General features: G+C 50.8%; 1 protein-coding gene across 1 annotated transcript in view; it reads right to left on the reverse strand.

Annotated features, from left to right (window-relative positions):
• Window positions 1-16,937, reverse strand: part of ELN (elastin) — a 186,656-nt gene that overhangs the window by 51,112 nt on the left and 118,607 nt on the right. The window contains exons 4-12 of the mRNA XM_044675622.1: window positions 14,635-14,685; window positions 13,162-13,239; window positions 12,544-12,576; window positions 8,393-8,422; window positions 4,922-4,951; window positions 3,249-3,341; window positions 2,807-2,950; window positions 2,632-2,694; window positions 1,267-1,314 (exon numbers count right to left, since the gene is read on the reverse strand). Of these exons, the coding sequence (XP_044531557.1) occupies window positions 1,267-1,314; window positions 2,632-2,694; window positions 2,807-2,950; window positions 3,249-3,341; window positions 4,922-4,951; window positions 8,393-8,422; window positions 12,544-12,576; window positions 13,162-13,239; window positions 14,635-14,685 (570 nt within the window). The remainder of the gene's footprint in view (window positions 1-1,266; window positions 1,315-2,631; window positions 2,695-2,806; window positions 2,951-3,248; window positions 3,342-4,921; window positions 4,952-8,392; window positions 8,423-12,543; window positions 12,577-13,161; window positions 13,240-14,634; window positions 14,686-16,937) is intronic.

Below are 16,937 nucleotides of genomic sequence, written 5' to 3' on the forward strand. Positions count from 1 at the left end.
GTGCCATCATTATTCTCCTTCTCCCAGGGAAGTGTCTCAAGGGTAGGAATCACGGTCTCTTGGGACGTTGGGGTGTCCTCTTGGCATTTAGCTGGGTGCCCCCTGTAGAAGAGGGCACCAGGAAGGTGGGAGACAGAGGAGCCCTGCCTCTGGGAACGAGATGTAAAAGCAGGCTGGAAAGAGGAATTTTAGGGGATTTCAGATGTGGGAGGGTGAGAAGAGGATGAGGCCCCTTTACACTCCCAACACATCCGGAATTAGAAAATGTGTTATCTTTCAAAATGGAAATCTGTGCTTCTGACACGCTGGAGGTGGGACACGGGCTCTGTGCTGAGCCTCCTAGAGTGGGGACCATTGGCCGGGAGCCACCCGCATCCCTCCTCCTCGGTCCTCCTTGTAAGTCACGGCACTGGGGAGGCAGCTGGCCTCCTTCAGAGAACGGCCGGGGAAGAGACACTCCGCAGCCACCTCTGTACCACGCTGTCCCCGTGCCAGCCATTGCTGGCTTCGTGCCCAGCTCTAGCCCCCCGAAGCCCTGGACGCTGCTCCTGCGATGCCAGGCTGGGAGCGTGAGCGAGAGGCTCTCCCTGTCCAACCCTTCCAGCTGCCTCTTTACAGCATCCTCAGCCCCTCCTCGCTTCCAGCACCGTCGTACGTTTTGTCTTCCCCCGATAGAATGTAAGCATTCTGGGGGCAGGGAATTCTCTTGCTCTCTTGAAATTGAATCCCCAATACTTAGCCCAGTGATGGACATCGAGGGAGTTCTCAATACATCAGCTATCTCTTATCCATCTAAGTGGGCAGCCGGAGAGCATGCGGGCCTGAAGTCGGCAAGACAGTGTCTTCATGAGTTCAAATCTGGCCCCAGATACTTGCTAGCTGTGTGACCCTGGGCAAGTCACTTAATTCTGTCTGCTTCCGTTTCCCCAATTATAAAATGAGCTGGAGAAGAAAATGGCAGACTACCCCTGAATCTTTGCCAAGAAAATCCCAAATGGGGTCATAAAGAGTTGGCCAAGACAAGAACATCTTAAAATGTCACCTCTCTAGATCTTTTAGACACGAGGAAAAGTGACCCACAATCCTCTTCTCATGAGCCTGGCTCTCAAAAGCTGGAGGGAATGCTTCCTGAAAAGTTAGCTATGGGCTAGGGTTGGGGTGGTGGTCCTGGCGTCTTGTCTAGGAGATGGTGGTAACCATCGTTTTCTCCCTGCCCAGTAGGCGCTCCCCAAATCTCTCCTGACCCCCTCCCAGTCTTGTCCTTACCTGTTCCTGGAAGAACTCCACCTGGATAGACTCCGGGAAGCCCCACACCTACAAAGAGACAAAGTAGGTGGTGTGAACAGTCACGAGGGGGGTGAACAAGTAGTAAGAGCCCAAAGAGAGAAGCAAGTCACAGGGAATGGCTGTGGGCCACATTAAAGTCACAGAGTCTTCCTCTGCTCCTCAAACCCATCTTGGTTGCCCTGCCCCCTCAGTCAGGGTCACTCCTGGCCTCTTTGACCCTCTTTCTCTCTGTGTGTCTCTCCGTCTTGGTCTCTCTCAGGGGTCTCAAGGAGGCCCCTGTCCCCTCTGACATTTTCCTCCCAGGTCACAGATATGTGTCCAGCCCCTCATCCCACGCCTGTCCCCCAAGATCCAGCCCTGCTTTCCCTAAATGACCTGTTAGGGATCCATCATCCATGAATTTATCCAAAGCCTTCTGAAACATGTTTCTATTTCTAGTCTGTCCCACCTCCCCCAGTGACGAGTTCCAGATGTTGGCTCCCTGATACGTGGAGTTGGCCTTTTTGTCCTAAAATCACCTCCTCGGAGCTTGCGGGGGGAGGCGAGGCAGACAGGGTGCTTGAACACAGTGTCTGGCATACAGCAGGTGCCCAATAAATGCTTGTTACTTGATTGCTGCCGACAAAAATGTCAGGGGGCTCGGGCGCTTCTCTGAGTCCTCCCCGTAACTCTTTGAACCTTGGACGGGCTTCAGTTCCTTCCTCCCCGAAAAACCAGACAGCGTTGGATTGAACCAGCAGCTGTAGGTTTTATAGCCTTGGTAGGAAGGTTTGGTGAACGGAATCATGGTCCAACTTGACTTCCGATCAGCACAGAATCATAGCTTTCGAGCTAAAAGGGGTCTTTTAGGCAACTGAGCTCAAACCTTTTATTTTACAAAGGGAGAAACTGAGGCCTAAAGAAATTCAGTAACTTTCTCAGTGGTCCTAAATGGCAGAGTCTGGCCTCTAATTCTAAATACAGAAAATTTTTTATTGTTCTACATCATCTCCCCAAGCTTTTCTCTCTAGAGAGAAGAGACCTCACCATTTTTGTCTGTCCTCATTCCATGGTGCCCTGAAACCTACTGGCCATTCTGGGCCCCCTTGTTTTTTTAAACCCTTAACCTCTGTCTTAGAGTAGATACTTAAAAATGATTCCAAGGCAGAAGAGAGGTAAGGGTGGGCAATGGGGGTCAAGTGACTTGCCCAGGGTCACACAGCTGGGAAGTGCCTGAGGTCAGATTGGAACCCAGGACCTCCTGTCTCTAGGCCTGACTCTCAATCTACTGAGCCACCCAGCTGCCCCAGGGGACCATTGATCTGACCTCATCTTCTTTGTTTCTCTGGAGACATCAGTACTTACCTGGAACTTTCCCTGGCTTTCCTCCAGCCCCGACTCCTGCTCCAGTCTGAGGCACCACAGCACCTGGTGGGGGAATGAGAGAAGGTCCGACTCTTCAGAGTTGGCTCCAGGAGGACCCCAGACCACCTTGGGTCATCATGTCCCTTGGTGGACAGAGAGGACAGAAAGACTTTACCTGTGGACACTCCACCACCAACACCTCCAACTCCTCCAACACCAGTTCCCACACCACCACCAACACCACCGACTCCACCAACTCCACCAACACCACCAACACCACCAACACCGCCAACACCGCCAACACCGCCAGCACCAAGACCTGGAGAATCAGAAAAGGAAAAAGGTACGACAGGCATTGCATTCAGGTGCAAGAGAAAACCCTGGCCCTAGCTCTGTCCCTCACTAGCCACGTGACCATGGGCGTGCCATCATCTCTCTCTGAGCCTCAGTTTCCCTTTTTGTAAAATGGGCCGGATAAGTCCCGACCTGCTTGTGTATGTGTGGGTGAGGAGGGGATAGGATGAACAAGACCACGCCACCCCAAACAAGAAGCGACATGTGGATGTGAGGGATCCCACTTCCTTTCTTTGAGGGGAATCCCACCGAGGAATACTCACCAGCCTTGGCAGCAGCTTTATAAGCTGCTGCTCCCGCTGCAGGGCCCGTCAGTAGTCCTCCTGGGTAGACTCCCCCTGGGTAGCCGCCCAGCCCTGTGAAAGAGAAGCTATGAGTTATTCCCACTAGAGGCGAAGATAAGTATCTCACCCTGAGTTTCTGCCCCCGTGGTCCTTCCTGTAGGCCCCTGCCCCCATGGGAGATCACGTCCTTAGGTGCAAGACATTCGCCATGACCAGGGAACACTTGATCCTGTTCCTGAATGGCAGTGTCTTCCGCCACTCTTCTTCCCAAGCCCAGATTCTGCTCAGCCTCGAAGGCCCATTGCAAAGCCTCTCCCTCCCCTCACCTCATTTCAGCTCCATCAGCACCAGCCCAAAGGGCTCACCTAGATGTCCCCTCCTCGGAACTCTTATACCACTGACTTGTCTGCTTTGGAAATTACTCCTAGATTGTCTGTCCTCATTCTCTCTTCGGCTGTTAGCTAATAGGAGCCCTAGGCTAGGCCAGGGGGGGCCTAACTCTGAAGCAGGGCTCCTAACCTGGGCTCCATGGCACGTTTTGAGAGGGCCAAGAACTTGGAGGAGAAAAAGGGCATTTTAATTTTCATTTATCTCAAACTGAAAGTGAACATGGCTTTCAACTGTGAAGGTAGGAGGCCACGGAAGGGATCTGTGGGTTTTATGAGGTTGCCCAAAGGATCCATGACACAAAAATGCTTAAGAAGCCCTGTTCTAGTCCAACTTCTTCATTTTATGGAGGGGGGAAACTGAGGCCCTGAGAAGAAAGGTGATTTATCCAAGGTCACCCAGTTATATAATGGCATATTGGTCCTTTCTCTCCATATGGAGGATAGGAACCATATCTTGTATATTTCCCAGAGCCTTCCCAGAGCCCAGTAAAGGTTAAGAATATGGCAGGGACGTATTCTTATCTCTTCTATCTCTTCCTCTCCCTCACTTTCTCTCCTTCTCTCTCTGTTTCTCTCTCTCTCTCTCTCTCTCTCTCTCTCTCTCTCTCTCTCTTTCTCTCTCTTTCTCTCTCTCTCTTCTCTCTTCCTCTTCTCCCTCTCCCTCCTCTTTCTTCTCTCTCTCTCCCTCTGTCTCTGTCTTTGGGTCTCTATCTCTCTCTGTCTTTGTATCTGTCTCTGTGTATCTCTGTTTCTGTCTGTCTGTCTGTCTCTGTATGACTGTCTCTTTCTTTCTCTCTCTGATTCTGTCACTGTTTCTGTTTCTCTTTCCTCTCTCTCTCTCTCTCTCTCTCTCTCTCTCTCTTTATTTTTCTTTCCCCATTAAAAATCTCCATAAACAGATCTCCAAATACATGTGGATATGTGTGTGGCTAATATAAATATTTATATATCATCTGGATATGTATATATACATCTTCTCTATGTAGATTCTCTTTAGTTAGAATGGAAGCTTTCGCATTTGCACCCCCAGTGCCTCTCACTGTGCCTGGCTCCTACTGAGGACTTAAACTCTTGGCGATTGGTTGTCCCTCTGCAAAAGGAAGGAGTTGGCCTCTGAGATTCTTTGGGATTAAATTTCTATGATTTGAAAGCGAAATACGGCATGGATGGATCCTTGGTTGGTTCCACGGACTCCATTTTGTTTAAGGCGAACTTCATCAGCCACCGATGGAGAAGTCTTTGGGTCCTACTTCTGACACTCACCTCCTCCAAGTCCTCCAAGTCCTCCAGCGCCTGGAGAGAGAAAGAGATCAAGTGAACTCAGGGATACTCCAAGCCTGGGCTGGAGGGCACCATCACACTCATCAGTCACTCTCCTCCCATCACATTCTTTGTGGAGGGATTGAGAAAGGATCTTGGGGGTGGAACCGACAGGGTCCTCTGAGGCCATCCAGTCTCATCCCTCCATTCTACAGAGGAGGAGACTTAGGCCCAGAGAAATGGGCACAAGGAAGAGAGGCAGGGCTCCCCACGCCAGGGTTCCTTCCCGTGGTAGCTGAGCTGAGGATTTGTTTTAGTCTCTTTGCCTCCATCTGCTTTCATCTGCTTCCCTCTCTTCCCAGGCCATCTCTTTTTTCCTGCGTTCTGCCCTCCGTCTTCTTGGCTCCCCAATGGCTCCCTCCATCTTTGGCCTCTCGGTTGGGAGCCTCGTTAGTTGTCCATCACCCCCAAACTCTGCAGTCTTTCTCCTTCTCGAGCTCTTTCTCCCTGGCCTGTCTCTTGGGGAGTCCATCCATGAACAGATTGAAACTGAAATGTTTATGAGGGGTGGAATGGGTCCCTCTGGCTCTGGTCTCCTTTCCCCTTCCAACATCTGGGGCTAATCATTCCCTCTTTCCCTGCTCCAGGCAGAAATTCCACTGCCTTTGGCTAGAGGAACTGATGGGCAATGGGAGTTCACAACTGTACAGAGTTTGTTTTCAATTATGTGGAAAGATGGTCTTTGTTTTTCTTTCCACAAACTGGAAACACAAAGCCTGGGGCTGCTGGGACCCAGGGGGCCACTCAGCAAGGGACCCAATAGGGTCAGAGCCTTTCTTATGAATGACAGAGGGTGGCTGGGGTCACAGGCTGGGGGGGGGAGTAAGGGGGTGAGGGAGAGCGAGCAGGAGGGATGCGGATCTCTGAACACCTGGCCGCTTTGTGGCTCCCCAGGAATGGGGCTCAGTCTTCTTCTTTGACTCCCATGGAAGGGGAATTATGGGAAGGGGAGAATCTTGGGATATATTTAGGCATATGAATTTTGCTTTAAGCCCTCTTTCTCCCATGATCCATTCTACCTGGGGCTGGAAGCAGCATTAATGGGACAGGGGCAGCCATTTGGGGATCTGGGGCTGAGAGGATCATGCCCACGAGCTTCGATAGAGCTGTTTCACAGGGAAAGGATGTCGTGGCCTGAACCTTGGGCTTGGAATTGGGGAGATCCTGATCTGGGCTCTACACTTGCTTCTAGCCATTAGGGGAAAAGACACAGAGGTGCCATCTCAGCCAAGTCTCTCTGAGCCTCAGTTTCTTTCTCTTTAAAGTGATCACATCCCCGGGCTGGATCTCAGCAGCAGTACCTGATTAAGGATGTGGCAAGAAACAGCCAACCTTTGCTCGGGAACCTTTGGTGACTCCTGATCGAAGCAGTCCATCTGCCTTTTGGACGTCTTACTGAGGAAGTTTTTTGTTTTTTTGTTCCCGACATCAAGGCTCACTCTGCCTCTGCACTTTCCACTAATTGCTCAAAGGCCTGATTTGGGGGGCCCAGTAGAACAAGTCGATTCCCTGTTCCTCCCTCAGAACATCCCTCAGATGCCTGGGGACACCCATCACGCATCTGAGTGTCCTCTCTGATCTAAAGATCGGCGAGTCCTCCGAGTGACCCTTCCGTGGCAAGGGCTCAAGGCCTTCGCCATCCTGATGTCTTCCAGCTCCAGTGTTCCATCTCCTGAGCTCCTTCTCAGCCCTGTCCTTCCGTGTCCAAAGTCCCTTCCAGCCCTGCCGAGCTATGTTCTTGGGCCCCTTAGAGCTCCTTCCATACACCAACCTGCCTGTCAAAAGTCATCTCCATTTCACCAAGGCTTTAAAAATGTGCAAGAAACTATCCTCTTGGCAACTCAGGGAGGTGGTTAGTATCCATCGTCCAACCCCATTTTATAGATGAAGAAACTGGGAGTTGGAGAAATTAAGTGACTTGCCTTTGTGAGGGAAGGTTGGAGCCCAGCCTTGAACCCAGGTTTCCTGTTCCCAAGTCTAGCATCTTCCACTACTCTATACTGCCTCATTCTGATGCGATGACTCCCAGAGGGATGTCCTTGGAGTTATAGAGTCTCAGCACTGGAGGGGGACCTTGGATGGGCTCCCATGATGCTCTGCTCTTACTCTGCCTGACTAGCACTGCCAACGTCCGTAAGACCGCCTTCAGAATCTGGGGTGCCCGTCCCCTCTTTCTTCCCCAGGGGCCTGCCCTTGGAGAGGTCTTTGGTGTCAGAGGAACAATGGGAAGCTCGCCTCAGCCCAGGTTTGGGGGTCTGAAAGCCCCTCCTCTATCACTTACTATGGATGTGCTCTTGGGCAAAAGCTACTTCATTCCTCTGGGCCTGCCTCCTCGTTTGTCAGAGAGGAATAGCAGCACCTGCCTTCTTGGTTTGTTGTGAGGAGACAATCAAGTAAGAGAAGGCGGGAAAAGACTTTGGGGGGGGGGGAGAAGTCCAAAGAGCACTATGAGGATGAGGCCGCCTTTCCCCCTTCGGTAAAACACTCTGGGCCAGCTGATGGCAGATGTTGTCTTTCTAGACTTGGACTTGGTGTGAGGCCTTTGAAAAGGACAGGAAGGATTTCCCTTAAAAGAAAATCGGGTGGGGTAGCCAGGCAGCACAGTGGATAGAGTGCCGGGCCTTGATTGGGAGAACCTGGGTCCAAATCTAGCCTCAGATGCTTTGTAGCTGTGTGACCCTGGGCAAGTCACTTAATCTCCATTGCTTAGCTTTGGTCACTCTTCTGACTTAAAACTGATACTAAGACAAAAAGTAAAGAGAGAGAGAGAAAGAAAGAGACAGAGAGAGACAGAGAGACAGAGGGAGACAGAGAGACAAAAAGAGAAGAGAAGAGAGAAAGGAGAGACAGAGAGAGACAGAGAGAAAGGAAGAGAAGGAAGGAGAGAGAGGGAAGGAGAGAGAGAGGAAGGAGAGAGAGAGAGAGAGAGAGAGAGAGAGAGAGAGAGAGAGAGAGAGAGAGAGATGGGGATAGGGACTGGTCATCTAAGTTCTCCTGTGGAGGATTTAAAAGGGTCAAGTTAAACCTTTGTCTAGGGTTCTTCACAGATGATCATTCTAGAGTCCCTCTCAAGATCTCATCACCATGTTTCTTAGTGTTCAGCTAATGGTCACACCCACTGCACCCTCTGTGGAGGTGGGGACTGAATAGAGTGTCCCTGAGGTCTCTGACTCCCTCTTAGGATTGGGAAAAGACTGGTCCCTGAGAGAGAGGTTGTTAAGCCTTCTCCTCTACCCTAAGGAGCCTCCTAGTGTTCTGCCTACCTGACAGGGGATGGATGAAACATTTGGAGTCCAAAGGGGGCTTTAGGGAGTCCCCAGGGGGGCCCCATCATTCCTCACTAATGCCATCTCCAACTTCAGAATGAAAATAAAGTCACAGTGTGGGAGGAGGATGGGAGAGTCTTAGACTTACCTGCTCCGAGTCCAGCAAGCCCGCCAATACCTGGAAAGGAGAGGATGGAATGAGCTTCTGCAGTGGAAAGGGGGACGGGGAGAGGAGAGGAGGACCAGCAGCAACTTCCATCTCCCCCATTTGAAATCAGACATACTCATGGATACCCCACCAATGCCCCTCTCCTTTCCTGGAAGCAGCCTTCCTTTCCCTTCTACTTTCTCCCTCCCTCTCTCCATTTCTTCCTCCCTCTTTGCTCTGCCTGTCTCCCTTTTTCTCTGTCTCTGTCTCCTTCATCTTCTCTCATTTCCTTTCCCTCTCCATTCTACTCCATTAGGGGGAAATATCTCTTATGTGTCTCTCACTCACTGTCTCTCTGTGTTTCCCTTACCATCTCTTTCTTTCTCTCCATCTCTGTCTCTCTATTATTCTCTGACTTTGTCTTTGTGTCTTTGTCTCTATTTTTCTCTCTCTGTCTCTCTCTGTCTCTCTCTGTCTCTGTCTCTCTCTGTCTCTCTCTCTGTCTCTCTCTCTCTTTCCTTCCATCTCTTTCCCTCTCTCCATCCTCTCCTGAAGTCTCTGTATCTTTTATTTTAAACCTTCACCTTCCACCTTGGAATCAACACCGTGTATTAGTTCCAAGACAGAAGAGCAGTAAGGGCTTGACAGTGAGGGCTAAGTGACTTGCCCAGGGTCACACAACTAGGAAGAGTCTGAGGCCAAATGTTAACCTAGATCCTCTTGACTCCAGGTCTCGTTCTCTAACCACTGGGACACCTAACTACCCCAATCTGTATCTTTTTGAAAATTTGGTCATCTCCCCACCTTCCTCTCTGTCTCTTTGCTGTTCTCCCCTTGTCTCTATTTACCTGTCTCTCCTCACCTTTTCTCTCCTTTTCTCTTTAGTCTACCTGTCTGTCCCTGTCTCTACCTATCTCTTGAGCCCCTATGTAGTGTCTCTGTTTCTCTGTGGCTCTCTCCCACTCCCATCTGTATTTCTGTCTCTTTCGTCACTCTGTCTCTCCCTCCCTCCCTCCCTTTGTGTGTGTGTCTCTCTCTGTCTCTGTCTCTCCCTCCCTCCCTTCGTCTCTCTGTCTCTGTCTGTCTGTCTCTCTCTCCTCTCTCTCTCTCTCTCTTTCTCTCTCTTTGTCTCTCTTTCCCTCCCTCCCTTCGTCTCTCTGTCTCTCTGTCTCCCTCCCTCCCTTCGTCTCTCTGTCTCTGTCTCTGTCTCTGTCTCTCTCTGCCTGTGTCCATTTCTGCCTCTCCTCTGTCTCTGTTTCCATCTCGTCTTTCCTCGGATGTGTCCCTCCCTGCCTCTCTGGCCCTCGCCCCACGTAGGATGCTGGGGGAGGCCAGCCGCTGGCTCCTCGGGCCCCAGACACTTCAGGCTCCCAGCTGTGCGGGGCCTCCAGCTGCGCCACGGAGGGTGGGAGAGGCTTACGCTGGGCAGCAGCTCAGCTCTGCTCTATGGACACCAAGCCCCAGTGCCTGCCGGGGAGCCCTGGCACAGGCCCGTGCAGGGGGTGGAGGAGGAGGCAGTCGGCGGAGCTAAGGCAGCTGTGATTTTCTCCCTCCCCATCACCCTTAGCCAGGGGATTAGTTGTTCCCAAGTCCCAAACATGCAGCCCAGCCCCAGAAAGGCCTCCAGAAAGCCGGCTCACCCAAATGTTAGCCCTTCAGGCTCTCCAACCCCTAATCCTCAGTCTAGGAGGATCAGAGGCCTGGCTTTGGAGCCGGGAGAGACCCCAGCCCTCTCGTTTTACAGAGGAGGAAAGCGAGATCCATAAAGGTCAAGGGACCTGCACAAAGTCACACGGGTCAGAGGTGGGATTCGAACCCCAAAACCGCACCCCCCAAAGCCAGGGCTCGTTCTCTTGGACCGGAGAAGGACTTGAGAAGTCACGACGTCCATCCCTCTGCCTGGACTGCCGTTTCCAATATCCAGGGCACACTCCCTCCCCCAGTTTCCCTTGTGGATTAGCCTAGGAGTGGGGAACCCCGAGTCCTAGATCACTGCCTCGATGCGTGTGACTTGGGCAAGACACTCACTCCTCCAATATAAAATGGGGCAACCATATCTGCTCTGATCACCTCCCAGGGATGTTGGGAGGGACGCTGTCTCCTTTGCTGCCTCTCCTTCCCAGGGAGCAGCAGTTGGGAAGCCACAGATAGTCGGGTCATCTCTGGCTTTCTCCTCTTTAACAAGGAGTGGGTTGGACTAGAAGGTCTTTAGGGTCCCTTATAAACTTATTATACGTGTGACCATGAGGAACTCACTTCCCTGCCTTGTGCCTCAGTTTCTCCATCTGTGAAACGAGGGCATTGGAGTGGATGGCTTCTCGGGTCCCTTTTAGCTCTATATCTAGGGTCTTATAAATGTATGACATACGTGACCTTGGGAAACTCACTTCCCCTGTTTGTGCCTCAGTTTCCTCATCTGTAAAATGAAGGGGTGGGAGTGGATGGCTTCTGAGGTGCTCTACCACTCTACATTCATGAGGCTTTGGGCCCATGAACCTCTGCCTGGAAGTTGGGGAACAATCCCAGAAGGCATCTGTGATTTGCCCAGATAAGGAAACTCAGCAAAGGCCGGGTCCTCCCCGGCTTCCTCCTTCGCTTCCAAAGAAACCTGAACCCCTCTGAGCCCCTCAGGCCCCGAAGTTCTCCAATGGCTCCCAGCCCAGATGGATTTTCGAGAGAAACTGAATCCAGGTGTTTTCGAGTGGATTCATTCACACTTGGCTCACGGAACAATGGGATTTCGTAAGAGGCCCCCCGACATCCTGTAGGAACCGGAGCCATGTCAGAGCTCATGTCTCAGAGACAGGTACGGATGCTGACCGCAGAAGAGGAGCCAAATCCCCATGTGGGGCGGCTCTCCGAGGATGGGAGCCCCTTAAGCCTGGATGGGACTGAAGCTCCCATCCCCATCCAATATGTCCCTTTGGATCTTGTTCTGTCCTTCTTAATCAGGTCCTAAGTCCAAAGCCAGCCTCAGATACTTATTAGCTGTGTGACCCTGGGCAAGTCACTTAACCCTATTTGCCTCAGTTTTATCTGTAAAATGAGTTCAAAGCCAGCCTCAGATATCGACTTGCTGTGTGACCCTGGGCAAGTCACTTAACCCTATTTGCCTCAGTTTTATCTGTAAAATGAGTTCAAAGCCAGCCTCAGATACCGACTTGCTGTGTGACCCTGGGCAAGTCACTTAACCCTATTTGCCTCAGTTTTATCTGTAAAATGGAGATAATAATAACTTCTACTTGAGTTCAAAGCCAGCCTCAGATACCGACTTGCTGTGCGACCCTGGGCAAGTCACTTAACCCTATTTGCCTCAGTTTCATCTGTAAAATGGGGATAATATTAGCCTCTACCTGAGTTTGAAGCCAGTCTCAGATACCCCCTGGCTGCATGAATCTGGGGAAATGACTTAATTTCTGTCTATCTCAGTTTCATGGGGATAATAATGGTTCCTACTTGCCAGGGTTGTGAGGATAAAATGAGATAATAAATATAAAACACTTCACAAATCTTAAAGTACTCTATAAATGCTATTGCTATTGTCATTGTTGTGGTGGTCATATGCTGCAATTGAAAGTGCTAGACTTAGGGTCAGAGGACCTAGGTTCAGATTCAGGTACTCCTTTAATGCTGCGTGACCTTGAGTAAGTTACTGCCCCTTTCTGGGCCTCAGTTTATCCATCTGTAAAACGTGTTTGTGTATTCAGTAGCTCCTGAAGTCCCTTTCATCCTAAATGTCTGCTGCATAATGCATAAAGTACCAGCTAATTGTGACCCTTTCATCAAAGATTCTAGGCCAGGAATGACTTCAGTCTGTAGGGAATGTCCAGAGGCCTCACTTCCTAAAGTAAAGGATGCTTCTCCATCCTTGTGGTACCCTTCAGGGCCCCTCATTTGTCTGTTTCATCCTCACAGCCTTTAAGGAAGGTGCTCTTGCCCAGCATGAGAGTTTTCTAGCTAAGCTGGGGAGATATGCATTGTCCCTCTTTTGGAGAAGTCCCAGAATGCTCCAATTTCCCCTTTGGTCTTTTGCTTCCTCCCAACCCTTATGTCCCCCATCCTACGACTGCTGGTCCTCCTCAACCCAGCTCATCTCTGGTCCCTGAAGGCGGTCACAGATGGTGATCAGAGATGGTGAGAAGATGCCTTACCTGGTTTGGGTGGTTTGCCTCCTGCCCCAAGCCCTGGAGGAAAAACAAGAACTTATCAGTCTCAATCTGGGTGTTTTACTTCAGGGGGAAAACAAGTTCTCCAAGGAGTCCTCTTGAATCCTGGCCATCATCTCTACTGTGGAGGCTCTTTGAGTAAAGATGGTGAGCTAGAACATTTCCCAAGAGGGCTGTACCCAACTTCCTCCACCCTCAGCTCTCTTCCTCTATCTCTCAATAGGTTAGACACTAAATCTTAGACTGGATCCCCTTGAGAGCTCCGAGGTCCTCTGGGGTGAATAGTATTGGACAAGGGTGTCCAGAAACCTAGGTTATTCTAGTCCTGACTGTCTTTGTCTTGCTTAATGATCTTGAGCAAGTCAATTGATCGCAATAGGCCTCAGTTTCCTCATTTGTAAAAGGAATAGATTGAGACAAGATGATCTTGAAGTTCCATTTCATCTCTAACAAGTTAATGGGAAAAATTCAGCTTCTGCCTGAGTGTATGAAAGTGTTTTGAACAGAAAACACTAGATAGGGTATTATTCTCTGACTGGGAATGTGGCTACCAGAGATTGGACTTTCTTGTTCTCCATCGTGTAACAAAGTTCTCAACCTCACCTGCTCCTCCTAGACCCCCAGCTCCAAGGCCTCCAGGTCCGAGGCCTCCAGCTCCAAGGCCTCCAAGACCACCAGCTCCTACAACCGAGCAGGGAGAAAAGGTTAGATCCTTTGTCATCAGCCCTAAGTGGCATAAGAGCCATCTCCCCACACAAACTAGGGTTGGTCGTAACGCCTGGTCCAAAAAGAATTCTAGCCATCCTCAGTGGGAGAAGATGGTGACAGGGGATGATTGTCCACAAAGCATCCCCTTCTTGCCAGACATTAGCAACCTTGTTGGAGCAGTGTGGGACTGGTTTCAGTTCATGACTGAAATACATGGGGCCAACCGAAGGTGAGTACAGAAGTTTGAGAAGGTCTTCCTATCTCCTACTTCCACCATTAGGGGCAGCTAGGTGTCTCAGTGGAAGAGAGAGAGATAAGGAGGTTCCCATCTAGTCTCAAACACTTCCTAGCTATGTGACCTTGGGCAAGTCACTTAACCCTAATTGCCTAGCCCTTACCACTCTTCAGCCTTGGAACTGATAGCTAGTAATGATTCTAAGACAGAAAGTAAGGGTTTAAACACATTAGCAATCCCCTCTAAGAGAAGTTTTTGGGGGCTTGTGTATTTTTTGGGAAATTGAGTTTTGTGTTTTTTTCAATTAGTGAAGATTTATTTTCTTTCCCTTCCACTGGAGGGAGAAAAATAAAACTAAAACTCTTATCAAAAATATGCAAACCAATTCCCCCATTGACTACATTCAAAAATATGTGTCTTTCTTCATCTCGAGTCTGTCCCTTTTGGGTCAGAAAGTGGGCAGCATGAATCACTTCCCTGGAATCACGGTTGGTCATTGTGCTGAACAATGAATCTTTTGTCTTTTGACTTGGCTGAGGCATAATATTTCCCCAGAAGAGAGCGTTAATCTACCCATTACCACTCACTGTGTGGAACCCAAAGCTATGAGGCTGCATGCTGGGGAGGAGGGGAGAGAGGAGATTCCAGAACAGAAGGTGCTATCGTGAAAAAGTAGTTCTTTACTTCTTCCTTCTTGTCCTCTCCTCCTCCCTGCCCCCAGCCATTTAGCATGAGGAAAATTAAGGCAGTGTAGAAGCTAGAAGTTCTATTCTTGACCATTGGTATGACTTTGGACAAGTCATTTCCCTTATGCAAAATGAGAGAGGTCAGATCAGATGATCTCTGAGGTCCCTTCTGCCTTTGGTTTTCTAGGGTTCTATAGCTTTTGGGGTGGTATGTATTGAGTGAACCAGGGTTGCTGGTCCTTGGAAAAAAACTGTGAAGACTGCCATATTGTCCTTCCTTGAGTTCATCCCAAGTAGCAATGAGGGAAGGAATATCCAGTGCAATCCCAAGAAAGATTTAGGAAGTACCTACTATGTGCTAGGCATAGTGCTAGGTGCTGGAGAAACTCAAACCAGACTGGGAAGGGGAGGTCAAGGAGGAGAGAGATTGAGCTATATGCTCCTTACCTGGATAGTAGACCCCTCCAGGAACAGCCCCAGGAACAGCACCTGGGACCCCTATAAAGGAAACAGGGAATTCTCTATTAGTCATCATCAATCTGACATTTAGGGACAGGCAGGAGTCCCCACTCACGGTTGTCCCTATGGAGATGACCATCAGCACCAAAATAGATGGCGGCCAACCACGCATGAGGATCTGCTCTAGAGTCCTTGGGGGAAGGAGAGGGAGGAAGACACCCAGTCTTCTCCTTTGCTCCTGCCTCCCCCAAGGCTGATGAAGAAGACGACCTGTGGAGCTGGTCCTCAAGCATTCGGGGTGCCCCACTGAGTCATTCCTGCCCTCTCCCTTGTTCCTCTTGGTGCCTAAGGCTACTTGTTTCTGATCTAGAGGGTCAGGAATCTATTGAGGTGGGGAGGGGAAGAGGATTAGATTTGGAATCAGAGAAACTGGCTATGTCGCTCGTATCTTTGATAAAAATCAACATTTTTATCCGGGTCTCAGTTTCCCAATATGTAAAAATAGAAGAGTGACACTAGGTGGCCTGTGGGATCCCTTCCATCTCTCAGATCCGTGATCCTAGTATGCCTTGGGTTAGTGGTCAGTCTGTGACTGCGGCTAGATGGGAAATATGTGCCTGGATTTAGAGGTCAGTCTGTGGTCAGGATTAGAGGTTAGTCTCTGCTCAGGGCTAGGGCTCATGGGACTGGGATTAGAGATCAGCCGGTGTTGAGGGGGAAGGCTCAGTCAGAAGCAGGCCACCCCCTCTCCTCTCTCCCATAGGTCTCCCCCCACCCCAGGCAAAACCGAACCCACAGAAAGAAGAGCTCCAGAAACTTCTGGCCTCCCTGGGATCCCAGGCCATTAATGATTGAGCAATGAGGTCATCCTGGTAGGCTTTCCAGAGAAAATACTCTTGTTCTCACACTGATAGGACCAAGCATGAGGTCACTGTCCTCGGCCTCCGCTCGTGTGGTGCAACTGGGAGGGGGCTGGCCCGGAGAACGGAGGAGAGAGCCCAGCGCTGGGGAAAGATCTGGGTTACCCAAAGACTCGGCCCAAGGCTCTGGATTCCAAAGGAAACACCAGGGAATGGACCCTGCGGACAGGTACAGCTTGTAAAGGATGGAGGCCCAGCTCTCGTCATTCCCGTCTGTGTGGGCAGCCCTGGAGCCGAGCCGCCTCCTCACAGGACAAGGTCACGGGCTCCGGGCCTTTGTAGGTCACTTGGCTTCCCACAGACAACAAGAACTCGGTTGCCAGCCACAGGCTGCTCTCTCTCCCCCTTGCCACCGCCCTGGATTAGCCCTAATCCCAGCCACAGACTGGTCCCCAAGCCCAGCTCCTAGACCCATGGCGACCTCGGATTGGCCCCACGGTGACCCCGAACCCCATCGGCTTGTCTCGAACACGGACCGTGGGCCGATTTCCCGAGGGACAGTCGGGAGAGCCTTGGCTGAGATTCTGCCTCAGACACTTACTTGATTTTCCTCATCTATAAAATGGAGTGTGTGTGTGGGATTGACTCTAGAGCTCTTCCATCCCTAAATGGAAGATTCCGTGATTTGTAGACCAACCCCTTAGACACAGATTGACCCCCTCATCCTGGTTACAGCCTGAGCCTTCCTCCCATCCAGCTCTCTCACAAGCAAATCTTTTTTTTTTTTTTTTAACCCTTTGAATCTTGGAATCAATATTGTGTATCGGCCCCAAGACAGAAGAGTGGTAAGGGCTAGGCCATGGGGGTGAAGTGACTTGCCCAGGGTCACACAGCTGGGAAGTGTCTGAGGCCAGATTTGAACCCGGGACCTCCTGTCTCTAGGCCGGGACACTCTCTACTGAGCCAGCCAGCTGCCCCGAGTGTTATTGGTCTTAGTTTCTGGCTGAGTGAGTATGCGTGCATCAGGGTACCGTATGGGGCAACTGAACATGGGTCAGAAGCATCCTCCCAGAGGGCCCTGCCTCTAAGGGCTGGGGAGAGACACTGAGCCAGAGACTGAGAGACGGAGAGAGACCAAAAGAGACTCAGAGACTGAGAGACACCCACAGAGAGGGGGGGGAGTCTCTCCTGGCTACTATTGACCCATTTACTCTGTGCTCACTGAGGCCAGCAATCTGGATGCTCACGGCCGCCTGTCACCCCGCCGAGTGCCTGAGATCTGGCCCAGGTACCGCCTCCCTCCTGCGCCTGCCTGGGACAAGATCTCAGGCTCCCTGGAAGCCCCAGCAGACCCATCCTCTTAGGGGCATTTGAGGGATGGGGGTATGGGGAAGGGATGCTGAAGGCTGGAAGGGAGGCAGGGCGAGCCCA

The sequence above is a fragment of the Gracilinanus agilis genome, chromosome 4 (genome assembly GCF_016433145.1).
Source record: "Gracilinanus agilis isolate LMUSP501 chromosome 4, AgileGrace, whole genome shotgun sequence".
In the NCBI taxonomy this organism is placed as follows: domain Eukaryota; kingdom Metazoa; phylum Chordata; class Mammalia; order Didelphimorphia; family Didelphidae; genus Gracilinanus; species Gracilinanus agilis.